This window comes from Saimiri boliviensis, chromosome 2 (genome assembly GCF_048565385.1).
Source record: "Saimiri boliviensis isolate mSaiBol1 chromosome 2, mSaiBol1.pri, whole genome shotgun sequence".
In the NCBI taxonomy this organism is placed as follows: Eukaryota; Metazoa; Chordata; class Mammalia; order Primates; family Cebidae; genus Saimiri; species Saimiri boliviensis.
Window position 1 is genome coordinate 77,026,489 of NC_133450.1, and position 15,005 is coordinate 77,041,493.

General features: G+C 38.0%; 2 protein-coding genes across 8 annotated transcripts in view; one reads left to right on the top strand and one right to left on the bottom strand.

The window, feature by feature from the left end:
- The window catches only part of FAM227B (family with sequence similarity 227 member B), a 349,113-nt gene that overhangs the window by 263,125 nt on the left and 70,983 nt on the right, over nt 1-15,005 (top strand). The window lies entirely within an intron of this gene.
- The window catches only part of GALK2 (galactokinase 2), a 114,857-nt gene that overhangs the window by 24,079 nt on the left and 75,773 nt on the right, over nt 1-15,005 (bottom strand). For all 5 annotated transcript variants that reach the window (XM_003928873.4, XM_074393629.1, XM_074393626.1 and 2 more), the window contains one exon: nt 7,552-7,762. In XM_003928873.4, the coding sequence (XP_003928922.1) occupies nt 7,552-7,762 (211 nt within the window). The remainder of the gene's footprint in view (nt 1-7,551; nt 7,763-15,005) is intronic.

A 15,005-nucleotide genomic window follows, 5' to 3' on the forward strand; every position in this document is an offset into this window, starting at 1 on the left:
GTGTTTTCATCCTTTTTGCACTGGTTTCTTCCCATCTTTGTGGATTTATCCACCTGCCGTCTTTGTAGTTGCTGACTTTCAGATTGGGTCTCTGAGTGAACTTCTGGTTTGTGGATGATGAAGTTATTTCTGTTTCTTAGTTTTCCTTCTAACAGTCTGGCCCCGCTGCTGTAGGACTGCTGAGGTCCACTCTAGGCCCTGCTTGCCTGGGGATCACCTGCACCAGCTGCGGAACAGTAAGGGTTGCTACCAGTTTCTTCTGCTGCGATCTTTGTCCCAGAAGGATACCCGCCAAATGTCAGTCTGTTCTCCCCTTTACGAGGTGACTCTTTGGATATATGGGGGTCAGGGAGCTGCTTAAGGAGACAGTCTGTCCTTTATTGGAGCTCAAGTGCTGAGCTGTGAGCTCCATTGTTCGTTCAGAGTTGCTGGGCAACTGTGATCTCAGACCACAGCAGAAAAAAAGAAGAAGAAAAAAAAAAAGTAAAACCAAGAAGATCTCTCAAAACCATACAATTCCGTGAAAACTAAACAACTTGCTCCTGAATGACTTGTAGGTAAAGAAAGATATTAAAGCAGTGAAATTAATTCTGTAAAACTAATGTAAACAAAAATATATCAGAATTTCTAAGATGCAGATAAATAGCATTAAGAGGAAAGTTTATAGTACTAAACACCTTCCTCAAGACATTAGAAAGATCTCAAATTAATAACCAAACATTGCACCTAAAGAAACTAGGAAAACAACAGCAAACCAACAAAGTTAGCAGAAGAAAGGAAATAACCAAAATCAGAGCTGAACCAAATAAAAGTAAGGCATAAAAATCCATACAAAAGATCAATGAAACCAAAACCAGTTCCTTGAATGAATAAATAAGATTGACAGACTGTTACCTAGATTAATAAAGAAAAAAGAGAGAAGTAGACATAAATAAATATAATCAGAAATTACAAAGGTGATACTACCACTGACCTCAGAGAAATACAAAATACCCTCAGACACTATTGCAGACACCTCTGTGCACTCAAACTAGAAAACCTAGAAGAAATGGATAAACTCCTGGAATCATAAAACCTCCCAAGAGTGAACCAGGAAGAAATGGAATCCCTAAATAGACCAAAAAATTCTAAAATTGAATCAGTAATAAAAACTCTACCAACCACAAAAGCCCTGGACCAGATAGATTCACAGCCAGATTCTACCAATAGAAGACCTGTTAGCTATCCTACTGAAATTATTCCAAAAAATTGAAGAGGAGAGATACCTGTCTAACTCATTCTATGAGGCCTGCACATTCTGATACCAAAACCTGCCAAAAACACAACAAAAAAAAGAAAATCTCAGGGCAATAGCCCTGATGAGCAGAGATGCAAAGCTATTCAAAAAAAACTAGCAAACTGAATCCAGCAGCACATCAAGAAGCTAAACCACCACAATCAAGTAGCCTTCATTCCTTGGATTCAAGGTTAGTTCAACAAAGGCAAATCAGTAAGTGTAATTCACACATAAACAGAAGTAAAAACAAAAACCATATGATCACCTCAATAGGCATAAAAAGGCTTTCAATAAAATTCAACAACTCATGTTAAAAATTATTAACAAACTGGGCATCAAAGGAACATACCTCAAAATAATAAGAGCCATCTATAACAAACCCACAGTCAACATCATACTGAACAGGCAAAAGCTACAGGCATTATCCTGAGGGTCAGAACAAAACAAGGATGCCCATTCTCGCCTATTTAACATAGTATTGGAGGTCCTAGCCACAGCAATCAGGCAAGAGAAATAAATAAAAGGCATCCAAATAGGAAAAGAGGAAGTCAAACTATCTCTCTACACTGAAAGTATGATACTATACCTAGAAAACCCCATAGTTTCTGCCCAAAGACTCATGGAACTGACAAATAACTTCAGTAAAGTTTCAGAATACAAAATCCATGTACAAAAATCAGTAGCAATTCTATACATGTACCAAAATCAGAAGGATTTCTATACACCAGTAATGTCCAAGCTAAGAGCCAAATCAATAACACAATACCATTCACAATAGCCACAAAAAGAATTAAATACTTAGGAATATAGCTAACCAAGGAGGTGAAAGATTTCTACAATAAGAATTACAAAACATAGCTGAAAGAAATGAGAGACAATGCAAACAAATGGGAAAACATTCCATGGTCATGGGTTAGAAGAATCAATATTATAAAAATGGCCATACTACCCCAAGCAATTTAGATTCAGTGCTTTTCCTATCAAACTACCAATTTCATTTCTCACAGAATTAGAAAAAAAAAATTCTAAAATTCAACCAAAAAAGGGCCCAAGTAGCTACAGCAATCCCAAGGAAAAAGAACAAAGCTGGAGCCATTATACCACCCAACTTTAAACTATCCTACAAGGCTACAGTAACCAAAACAGCATAGTACTCATAAAACAACAGATGTGTAGACTGATGCAACAGAATAGAAAACTCAGAAACAAATCCATACACCCACAGCCATCTGATCTTTGACAAGGTCAACAAAAATAAGCTATGGAAAAATGACTCCCTATTCAATAAATGGTACTGAGATAGCTGGCTATTCATACACAGAAAATTTTAACTGGACCCCTTCCTTTTGCCATATAAAAAAATCAACTCAAGATAGATTAAAAACTTAAATGTAAGACTTAAAACTATAAAAATCTTAGAAAAAAAAAACCCAGTACATGCAGTTCTGAATATAAATCCTGACAAAGATCTTGCAATGAAATCTTCAAAAGCAATTGCAACCAAAACAAAATTTGACTACTGAGATCTAAACTAAAGAGCTTCTGTACAGCAAAAGAAACTGTCACCAGAGTAAACAGACAACCTACACAATAGGACAAAACTTCTGCAAACTGTGCATCTTACAAATGTCTAATATCCAGAATCTATGAAAAATGTAAACAAATCAAGCAAAAAACAACTCCATTTAAAAATGGGCAAAGGCACAGACAGATACTTCCCAAAAGAAGACACAGATGTGGCCAACAAGCCTATTGAAGAAATGCTCAATATCATTAATCATTATAGAAATGCAAATCAAAACCATAATGAGATATCATCTCCTGTCAGTCAGAATGGCTATTACTAAAAAGCCATAACAGATGTTGCCAAGTTTGCCAAGAAAAGGGAATGAGTATATACTGCTGGTGAGAATGTAAATTATTCAGTCACTGTGGAAAGTAGTTTAGAGATTTCTCAAAGAACTCAAAACAGAACTACAACTCAGCAATCCCATTACTGGGTATATACTCAAATTGAATATAAATCATTCTACCAAAAAGACACATGCATTTACATATTCACTGCAGCACTATTCACAATAGGAAAGACATGAATCAAACTAGATGCCCAATGGTGGACTGGATAAAGAAAATGTGATGCAAATACACTGTGGAATACTATGCTGCCATTAAAAAGAATGAAATCATGTCCTGTGCAGCAACATGGATGCCAGTGGAGGACTTTATCCTAAACAAATTAATGCAGGTTCAGAAACCAAAATGCCATATATTGGAACACTATCAATTGTAAATGGGAGGTAAACATTGAGTACATATGGTGACAAAGAGGAGAAAAACACCCTACTTGAGGATGGAGGCTTGGAGGAGAGTGAGAGTCATAAAACTACCCTTTGGGTACTATGCTCACTAGGTGACAAAATCATTTGTACACCAAACCCCAGAAACATGCAATTTACATATGTAACAAACCTACATGTCTATGCCCTGAACCTAAAATTAAAGTTGAAAAAGAAAATAAATAAAAGTTCTGGAAAAAAAGAGATAAGAAGAAGCATGCATTATTTTTACAAAAACCTTGAAGTCGTCATTCTTCAGGGGATCAAGCTTATGCATATATACATAGAAAGAGAGACAGAGAAAGAGCAACACATTTTGTATGCCAAGCAAATTACCCTTTGTATTTTCCAAAGCATTCTGGGAAATTTACTTATTCCAAAAATTGTAAAAGAAGGGAAGAAAAGACAGGCATATGCAGAAAGAAAGAAGGATACAGAGAAAGAGAATAGGTTGTGGATTAAGAAGTATAAGCAAAAGATAAGAATTATATTAAGACAGGTAGGAACTACATTTCAGAAAAGGGAGAAAATCCATTTATAAAAGCACAGAGGTGTTTAGGATTAAAAGCCCAGAGGGAAGACTGTTTCCAATTAGTAAGCAGAATGGCCCAACCAAGGCAACACTGTCCACATCAGAATGTATGAGCTCAAAAGGGACAAAGGATAGAACATAGTTAAGACAGGACTAGAAGAGTTCAGTCCATTAGGTAATGGTGGGCCTCTGAAGGTTTCTGAACTAAGAAGTGACACTATGAAAAGACTGTTTTTAGATCATTTGACAGTCAACATTTTCAGTGTCTATTAAGATTTCGTCACCTTTTCAACAATAACCCCAAATCGAATTACTCTGTCATTTGGATCTTTATCTATTTTACATCTCTAGATACCTTGCTATCACACCAGACAAATTCAATGATTGATAGATAGATAGATAGATAGATAGATAGATAGATAGATAGATAATCTATTGAGAGAGCGAGAGAGAGAAATGAGCTTGTCATCTTACTGCCAAAAACACTTAGATACTATAATTTCCTTACTTTCCCAGTTATCCATTCCTTGGACTTAATTACCTTATATTTCTTTTCTTCTTTCCTTCCTTTCTTCCTTCTTCCCTTCACTCCTTATATATCAGCAATTGCCAATTCCAACTGAATTCTATTTTACAGTCTTGAGAATCTACCAGTTTAGTCATTTACCCTACTTCCGGCTCTTCTCATTCAGTGTATAGATCAATAGTTTCCCCATTGGCATCCTTTTAAGCAGTCTTTTTGTCCTCCCACTCCTACTGCACACAATACCTCTTGGCACATGTTCTCCAGTACTCCAGTCTTTGTGCTACTTTGTCTTCATTCAAGCTCTACTCTCTGCCTGGAATGGCTGGTCATTTCTCTTAGTCTAGGAAATTAATAACTTTCTCTAAGGATCCAGCTCAAAATTGAACCACCATCTACAGGATCTGAGCCACTTTTCCTTCCATACTCTTAGGGTTCTTGATAAATACCTTTGTTACAGCAGGTATTATTTATTGTGATGGTTGTATGGCACTCTCCCCCAATTAGACACAAAGTCACCATAAAGTAGAGACTGTGTCCTGCTTATCTTTGTATCCCAGCATCTAGCACAATTTCTAGTCCACAGAAGTCAATACATATTTGTTAAAGAAATCAGTATCGGCCAGGCATGGTGGCTCAAGCCTGTAATCTCAGCAGTTTGGGAGGCCAAGGTGGGTGGATCACCAGGTCAAGAGATCGAGACCATCCTGGTCAACATGGTGAAACCCCATCTCTACTAAAAATACAAAAAAGTAGCTGGGCATGGTGGTGCGTGTCTGTAATCCCAGCTACTCAGGAGGCTGAGGCAGGAGAATTGCCTGAACCCAGGAGGCGGAGGTTGCGGTGAGCCGAGATCATGCCATTGCACTCCAGCCTGGGTAACAAGAGCAAAACTCTGCCTCAAAAAAAAAAAGAAAGAAAGAAAGAAATCAGTATCTTAGGTCAAAGGATAAAGGCTATTCCCCTAGCTCTCCCTATCCAATACCCTGCCCATCTTCTTCATTCAATAAATATTTATTACCTCTCACATTACCTATAAAACACACCACAAAAATTATTCAACAAGGCCTTTGGTGATTTGGGTCTATCTACAACCTTGGCCTATTACCATATCATTCTCAACATTATTTTCAAGAAATACTCAACTAACTGTAGTTCTCTGGACATAAAATCTTCTCTCACTTCTTTCTGCCTCTATATCTACTGTTTTGTCTGCCTGGAATTCTTTCTGACTGTTTGCCTACCTAGGAAATATCTATTTATTATTTAACTTTTGGCTGGTTGCTATCTCCTTAGTTAAGCTGGCTTTTGTTTTTTTAGGGACTGGGTCTCTCCCTGCACCCAAGCTGGAGTAGAGTGGCACAATGTCAGCTCACTGCAACCTTCATCTCCTGGATTCAAGAAATCCTCTTGCCTCAGCCACCTGAGTAGATGGAATTACAGGTGCTTGCCACCATGCCCAGCTAATTTTTGTATTTCTAACAGAGATGGGGTTTTGCTGTGTTGGCCAGGCTGGTCTTGAACTCCTGGCCTCAAGTGATCCACCCACTTTGGCCTCCCAAAGTGCTGGAATTACAGGCTTGATCCCCTGCACCTGGCCTTAAGCTGTCTTTGATTTCTTTTTTTCTGGTTTCCCTAGACCCAAGTACAACTCTATCACCACACTCATCACTCATATTAGTACCTCCACTACTTAGCATTATTCTTAGCACAATACACAGATTAGTCATATAAGAGACACATTCCTGTTATGCCTATTTTCATGGCAAAACCAAGGTAAACTTCAGTCTACTGCCTTTCTAGAATGAGAGCCAGCAAACTTTTTCTGCAAAGGGCCAGATAGTAAGTATTTCAGTTTTGTGGGCTATTCAGTCTCTGTCACAACTACTCAACTCTTATAGTGCAAAGGCAGCCATAGCCAATACATGGCCATGTTCTAGAAAAAGTTTATTTTACACAAACAGATGGCAGGTCAGATTTGGCCAGTAGGCCATAGTTTGTTTATTCTGGTTCTAACGACTCTATCAAGCTTCATCAAATTAAATTGGATTGACAGTGTTAGAAACCAAAACCCAGTCCCTGCTTCCAAATGACTCCCTTATCTTATCCCAAAGTTTTCAATACTTGTAGCCTTTAAGACATTACTCTGTAGGTAAATCCACAGTAGCAAGTCAACAACCAGTTGTGGAACTGAATTGGATGAGCCAGAATTGGGGCCCTGAGGCTGATCTTTGTGTTAATCTCCTACTCACCTACCATAACCCTACCCTAAGAGTAACTGAATCTTAACTAGATGTCCTTGCTCCCGGTACTGATTTCTCACAAATAGATAACCTTCACTCTAAGAAGAATAGCCAGTCCAAGACTCCATCCTATGCCTGCAACATTTACCTGTCCTTCATCTCAGTTTCTGATTTGATTGGCATAAAAATAAAATTGAAAGCACACCACAAAAAGAAATAAGCTTCCACGGTAAAGTGGGCCACAAATTTGAACCTAAGAAGTGAAGACTTTATAGTGTTCTGAGTATCGTTTCACAGCGTTAGAGTTTACTAACCTAGACCATTTTTTCATACAAGTAGCATAATAACCAGAAAAAAAAAATGTATAAGGAAAAGAAAAGATAAAAAAGAGAAGCTTATTGAATTACAAGTCCCTAAAAGACAAAAATCATGTCTCATTCACCCTTGCCTAACCAGCATATTGATGAATGAATGAATGAATGAATGAACACATTTATGAAGCTAAGATTCTAAATAATTAAGTTTACCAAAACACAGTCTCCAGATTCCCTTAAGTATGCTTTAAAATCAGTGGAGAAGTTGAAGCCTTCCAGCTGTGAGTGAGGGAATAACCTGTATGTTACTTTCGCCAGCCAGCTCACCATCGTGAGTGTTTGGACTCAGGATTTGGGTTCGGAGTTCCTCCAGGGTAATTCCCAGACACCTGCAGATCTCCTCGGGGCTATAGGGTTCAGGATGAAGGGCATCCTCTGTGACCAACAGCATTTCTTCTAGACTAATCCCTAGTTTAGCCTGCACCTCCTCCAACTGCAGTACTTTGTCCCATTGCAAGCTTTTGTATTTGGCCAGGAGCTGCAAATGCAAACCAAGAAGATAATGGTCAGTTTTCATTTCAGAATTTGAAATGTACTATTTTCATTAGCCATATTCAACTTTAAGCTGTTTTTTTTTTTTCCATTAAACCCATCCAAATTTCCCACCATTACTTGGAAGTGCATACTGGCATCAGATGCCTGGAATTAAACATATTTGTATGACACTCACAGACTAGTTAAGTATTTGTCTGAAACACACACACACACACACACACACACACTAATCCTTCACTATTTTATTTTTTTGGCCTGTCATCACTTTCCCTCAGGACTATCTCTTTGAATAATTTTATTCTTTTATCCCTATTCAGTTCATGCCTACTGCATCCCTCTCTAGGAAGTCAAAAGAAAACTACTTAAATCTCATGTGACCTGGATCCTGAGATGATACTGTATATCCAATTAGGGTACTTCCTGTTAACTCTATGCCTCTTTGAAAATGGCTAATGAATTTCAGTATGTGGGCATTTAGGGGAAAGTCCTAAATTTGAAATTAAAACCTCATTGGTAACCTTATGTGAAGCACTTCATTAGGTCACTGGTGGTAGTAGAACTGTATGTTTCTCTACCCTCAAGAAAAAGAGTTTGGCTTCTAACTGCACCCTGAGGCACCTCCTCAATCTGATGGAGAGGGTTAAATACAAACCAAATCTGTAACTACCCATGGGAACCCCAATCTAGAATATATTTCTGTCATTCTCCCTAAACAGTATCAGAGCAGGTGGCAATCAAAACAGTAAAGATTTCTCTCATCCTGAGGTCTACAATATTAATTACCTGGGTATGAGGACAGAAGGTGCAGTTTATACAGCAAAAAGTAACAAACAAGAGAAAGGGAAATCAGTCTTCAAGGAAATGATTTACTCTTCCATTATGCTGATGATTTGATTATATTTCTTTTCGACAGGAAGCAGGGTTTACCAAAAGACTATTGTACTCTGGTTACGGCCACTGACTTCTGAAGAATGTTAGTAACATAACTTCTTATATTAATTAATCCTCTTTTTAAAACCCTGGTTCATATATTTGAAATGAGTTAATGATTTCAAGGCAGAACTGGGAAATGAAACAGTAGAACTACAATTTTCTGTTCAATTATTTCATGGAACATGGTGTCATTTTTTAAAAAATGAAAAATAATAATTTTAAAAAAACATGAGCTAAGACTTTTCTTCTGATCTGTTTTCTTAGCACATTTAGTTCATGTTTATTTGCAGTACTGGGTTGATAGGTCCATAGACTATCAACTTCATTTCATTCATTCATTCATTCATGTTCTGTATTCTAATGTATTCTAAAAATAAATTAAGAAAATTCATAAAGATATACATAATACAAAAGAATAAATATATATTAATTTTATATGAAAAAAAGAGCTGAAGTCAATGATCTCCTACAGTGATGCTTTCTGGCAACACATATCCAGAATCCAAATGAGATAAGCAATGAACCTAACAAAAATATACCTCATATTTCTTATAATCTCCAACAACCCTGTGAGAGAGATATTATTACTATATTTAAAAAATAATAGGTGGCTGGATGCGGTGGCTCAAGCCGGTAATCCCAGCACTTTGGGAGGCAGAGGTGGGGATCAGTTGAAGTCAGGAGTTTGAAACCAGCCTAGCCAATGTGATGAAACCCTGTCTCTACTAATAATACAAAACTTAACCAAGTGTAGTGGCACATGCCTCTAATCCCACCTACTTGGGAGGCTGAGGCAGGAAAATTGCTTGAACCTGGGAGGCAGAGGTTGCAGTGAGCTGAGATCACACCATTGCACTCCATTCTAGGCGACAAGAGCAAAACTCCATCTCCAAAATAATAATAATAATAGTAAGGGACTTGTCCAAAGTCACTTAACAAGGCTAGGTGTGGTAGCCTCATTAATCCCAGCACTTTGGGAGTCTGAGGTGGACAGATCACTTGAGATCATGAGTTCGAGGCCAGCCTGGCCAACGTGGCGAAACCTCATCTCTACTAAAAATGCAAAAATTAGCTGGGCATGGTGATGCACACCTGTTGTCACAGCTACTCAGGAGGCTGAGAAATGAAAATTACTTGAATCCAAGAGGCAGAGTTTGCAGTGAGCAGAGATCATGCCACTGCACTATGGCCTGGGTGATGGAGTGAGACTATCTCAAAACAAAACAAAACAAAACAAAAACAAAGCCACTCAACTAGTTAATAAAAGAATTTAAAACCAAATCCAGGTCTTATAACTCTTTCATGCTTCCCCTAGGCCACATTCGCAATGAGGTATGGATGATAACTATATCATGTTAGCCCTATGAGTTCAAATCACTGATCAAGTCTTAGAAATGCATTTCAAAACACAAACCTAGATCTGTGCTAGAAGTGAACATTCCAGTAATTTTAAAACACTTTCATAAATAGGTTCCTTCCAAAAAAAAAAAATCAGAGAATTGCCCCCAAGAGATGACAGTGGGCTCTTTTAAGAAGGTTTCAGTCAACAATGATCTCCAAATTCCCATTCTTTTTTTAACAGTCACATTTTCCCAGAGACTTGATCCAAAAACACTGGGCCAGTGATGTGTGGGGAGAAAGTCTGCAAGGGATGGCTGCAACTCACAAGGTTCGGTTTTCAAAGGCAGCCCTCCCGATGTGCTCTTCTGCAGACTGAGGCACTAACATACAGTTCACATTCACTCCAGTAATATCCCACTGTGCTGTGAGACCAGTTGTCCAGTGAGCCCTCAGCTGGAGGATCCACACAGCCAATTTGGTGTGTATTTCAATTAAGGATGAAATCTACCATATGTCTTCAATGACAGCTGCACAGCCCATGAGCTGCTGAATTTTCCTACATTGAGGGAGTCAAATACAAAAGCCTCTTAAGCCCTTTGAAATTTGGCTTGGAAAACAGAAAGATGGCTTGCAGATGAAGGAAATGGGTGGATAAGATCACCATTGCTCAATGACAGAGCTTCATGAAGGTACTTGTGGCCCACGTGACTGGCCTCCATTTGTGAAGCAGGGCTGAGTCAGGGCTATGAATTATTTTGTCACAATTTCCTTACTCAGTAGTAGGGTGGGGAAATAAGAGAAGGCAGTTCTTTCTCCACATTCACCATTTTCTTTTCATGATGGTAAACATTAAGTATTCATATCAGATACCACTTTTGGGAGGTTCCTGAGCTCTGTTCCATGCTCTGTGGACAAGAAAGCAGGCAACAAGTGCTTTGTCCACAGTCATGGAAAAAGGCACTGATAAATTGTGATAAAACTCTGTTTTAGGTTGGTTTCTCTCATAGGCAGGTCCTGTGACAAAAATTTAAGGGTAGGAATTTGAGGAGAAGGTGATCCTAAGAAGCATTAACAGAGGAATGGAAAGTGAGACAGGAAGAGAAGCCAATATGAGGTATACTGATATTGGCAGGTGAGGCTGGGCCTGCGCAGCTTCAAATTACAGGTTCTCCGGAGCCTGTATAAAGTTCAGTCATGTTCTACCTTGGGCAAGAAAGCCAAAGTATTTACCCAGTAACTCCCAGTAAGCATTGGTGGAGGCGGCTCTCAAAGATACTAACTCCCTAGCACTTTCAGGTTGTCCCAGACACAAACAAAACTACTAAGCCCTCTGCTCTTGGTCTGAGACTCACTGAGTCTTCTAATAAGAGGGTATGGTAGAGAAAGGGCTAAGATATTCATGAAGAGTTCTCATCATCTACTTTTTAGGCACCTTCAAGTCCATCCTACCTTCTCAAAACCTATCAATGGCAGCACCATGCTTTTCACCAGCCATTGCACCTTGAAGCTTCAGCCCTTATTGACTCAGCACTTTTTCTTCGTTTCCTTCATTCATGTGCATCTGTTCACAATGAGTGTTTACTGAATGGCTGTCACTTCCCAGGCTCCAGGCAAACAGCAGTGAGTAAGGCACGTGTGGTTCCTGACCACGTGCAGCTCACCATCCACCAGAAAAGACAGAGGTTAAATTAAAACTATGTTCAACATAAAGAACTTAATCCAGTTGTAATAAACTGCTGTAATAGAAAAATACACGATATGATAAGAATAAATAAAAGAATGTTTAACCTAACTGAGGCCAGGAGGTAGTCAAGGAAAACTTCCTCAAAGTAATGAGGTATATGCCAGAGGGAAAACAAAAATCCAATCTTAGAGAGCTTGTACCCAACCCTTACTAGGTCCAGTCAGAGCTCTTCTCATATCTCTCCCTTTTAATCCCATCCTCATTGATACTTTAGCACCTACCTCTCTTCAGCCAAGGCAAAAGTTCCTAATGCCATATTAATATTTCTAAAATACCTTGCTGACAACCTCTGCTTTCACAGCTGAGCCTGGTAAGCCTGAGCATAGCACTGAAGGTCCTGCCACAATCTGGTTTCACTAAACACATCACCCTTATTCCCCAGTATGTATGTCCTCTTCCAGGCAGCTTGGACTAACCATTCCCTAAATACTCCATGCTAGAGTCTTGGCAGAGTATGTGCTACTGAATCAACTGGCTGAGTGAAATTGGCCACATTCTTGGGTATTTAGGTTTTCTCTGCTCAAATTCAAAGAAACTGCCAAAACCCTAAAAATATTATGCCAACTTCTCCTCACATTCTATCACCAGACAAAGAATAAGTTTCTTACTGACCACTAAGTGACAGGAGCTGAAAAACTGGGTTACTGATGGCCCCTGACCAGACAGGCCCTGTAAAGAATCACTGTAAATTTTCCTTGAAGTGTCAAAGGATCATATGAAACTCTCTCCTTCACTGCTTCTCATGTTGCCACAAGAGCTAGGGTGTGGAAAAAGCAACAGTATAATTTCTCTCCCCTACTTTACATCCCATAATACTTATGGGCATCACACATTTTGTTCTTCAATATAACTAAGGGATACTGTATAAGGAAAGCACTTCTGGAAACATTTAAGCCCCTAAGTATATGAAATATGAAAAGTTTTGCACTTACTAAAGATCCCTGGCCACTGTAACATAAAAATGTGCCTCATTAAAAATATTTATACAAGTAATAATTATAAATCTCTGTAAGAGTTTGCTTTGAAATATCTTTCATTTTAGTCAAATGCTTTACAAGGCTCTGACATTTTATGAATCTGCATCAATAGTTTTTGAAAGCTTGTGGAGAGAAAGAGACAGAGACAGAAACAAGTTGAGAAAGAACTTGAGAATAGAAGAAATTTCTAGCATTAATGCAAAACAAAAATTGTATTTATTGACTTAGTATACTTCTGTGTGTTAACTTGATTTTTTTTTTAAAAAAAAAAAAAAAGGTACTCATTTTCAAAAAAGGACCTGAGAAAAATAGGAGGAAAGGAAAAATAAATGTTATTTATTACAACTTTGCCATATGGAGACCTAGCTAATCAGTCTCACTTTCAAAACTATCTTGATTAGCCATTCTTCAACTGACACTTCATTATTATTGTTGGACAACAGAAAGTTTCTTCAAATTGAGATAAGCTTTTTTTAGCCTTTTTACATGAGAGTTTATTTCTTTATTCAATGAGACCATTTTTAAACAAAAATTATATTTATTCATATGTTGCCAGAGATGGAAGAATAGAACCATATTGCAAAGAAAATATGCTTAGTAGAATTCCAGTCTGTATTCCTAAGCAAAAGCATATTCCTAATATCAACAGCTCTGAATAAAGCACACATTAGCAGTTTTATCTTCATTTCCTTTTTGTACAAAACCTTGGATTTTAGTGATTTGTAGCAACATGATTTAGAAAACATTTTCCATCTTGATAAAGTCTTTCATTTTTCTTTCTTCTACATTTTAAAAGAGAAAAATTCAGAGTATTTAAAACAATGTGTTTATCTACGTCAATTGGGAGGAGTGTGTGGCAAAAAGCCGAATTCAGATGCCAATTTTGCTGACCAAAGTACCTCTAAAATGCATATGGGGTTATGCAGTTAAACTGAGAAAACATCCTCAAGAACAGGAGGTTCTACAGTGGATTAAGATCTTCAGCTACCACTGCTTCCAAAGAGATGCCCTTTTTCTGGTTAACTCTCAAAAAGCATTCCCACATCCCAGTAACTTTTGCTACAGAGACTCAGCACTACAATTTATCCCTCATTTTCTTCTTGTATCTTTAGGAGAGCAGTCACTACCTGAACTGATTTTACATGTCTAATACTTATTTCAGCTCACGTATGGATTTGGTAGATGATACCTAATTTCGTGATAAAACTTTGAAAACAATCTTGTGTATGTTTGAGGTCTCCTTAGGAAGGCAACACTTACTCATCAACCTCAAGATAAAAGGTCAACAAGACTAAGTCCTCAAACAAATAAGACACGAATTTCTTCCATTTCCTGACAAAGGAAGTGTGTCCTAAAAGAAAAAAAGTTCATTGAACCCTTGATATTGAAAAGTTTACGGCACTATTTCTCTGCACATATGCACTGATCAGATACTATGAAGAGTTCAATGTTAAAGCACTTCTATTACATTTTTTAGATATTATTTTAATAAGTAAATTAAAAATTTAGAACATTGAAATAATAATTTTTCAAAAAAAATGTATAACTCCCAAATATTCCAGAAACAGAAAGCTTTTATTTTCCTGGCTCAGTATATCTCTAATTTCCTGTATTTCCCAACCTCAGAGGATAGGAGTAAGAGAAGTACTAAGTCAGTAAGAAGGGAAAACTACACTTTACACACCTCCACAGGATCTAGGCCAGTGCTGAGAATACAATAGGTATTTTTTAAAAACTGGGAAATTGTGCAAAATAAAGTACAGAGCAGGTGATACAGGGAGTAGTCATTTATCAACAAATGTTTATCCTGTGCCTCTTCAGCTTAAGCACCATGTCAAGCATTAGGGATATAAGAGTTAATAAGACGGACACAGCCTCAGCTCTCAGGTAAAACTAAATCTGAAAGAAGAGACAGACATTAAATAAGTGATTGTGGTAAGTGCCATAACTGGAAAATGAAGTGCTTCAAAATACAAAGGGGGCTCTACCTTAGCCTAGGAGTAAAGAAGTCAGGGAAGGCTTCCTTGAGGGACATTTAAACTGACTTCAAAGAGGGCTAAAGGAAGAGTGTGGTGGGCAGGTGCAAAGTCTCTGAAATGAGAATGAGTCTCATGGCTGGAGTGCGAGGATAACTGGTAATGCTAAGGGATGAAGTGCACAGGTCTCAGATATGGTGGCTCTCCAGGTGACGATATGGACTTTTTACTTTATTCCAATGAAATAGGAAGCTT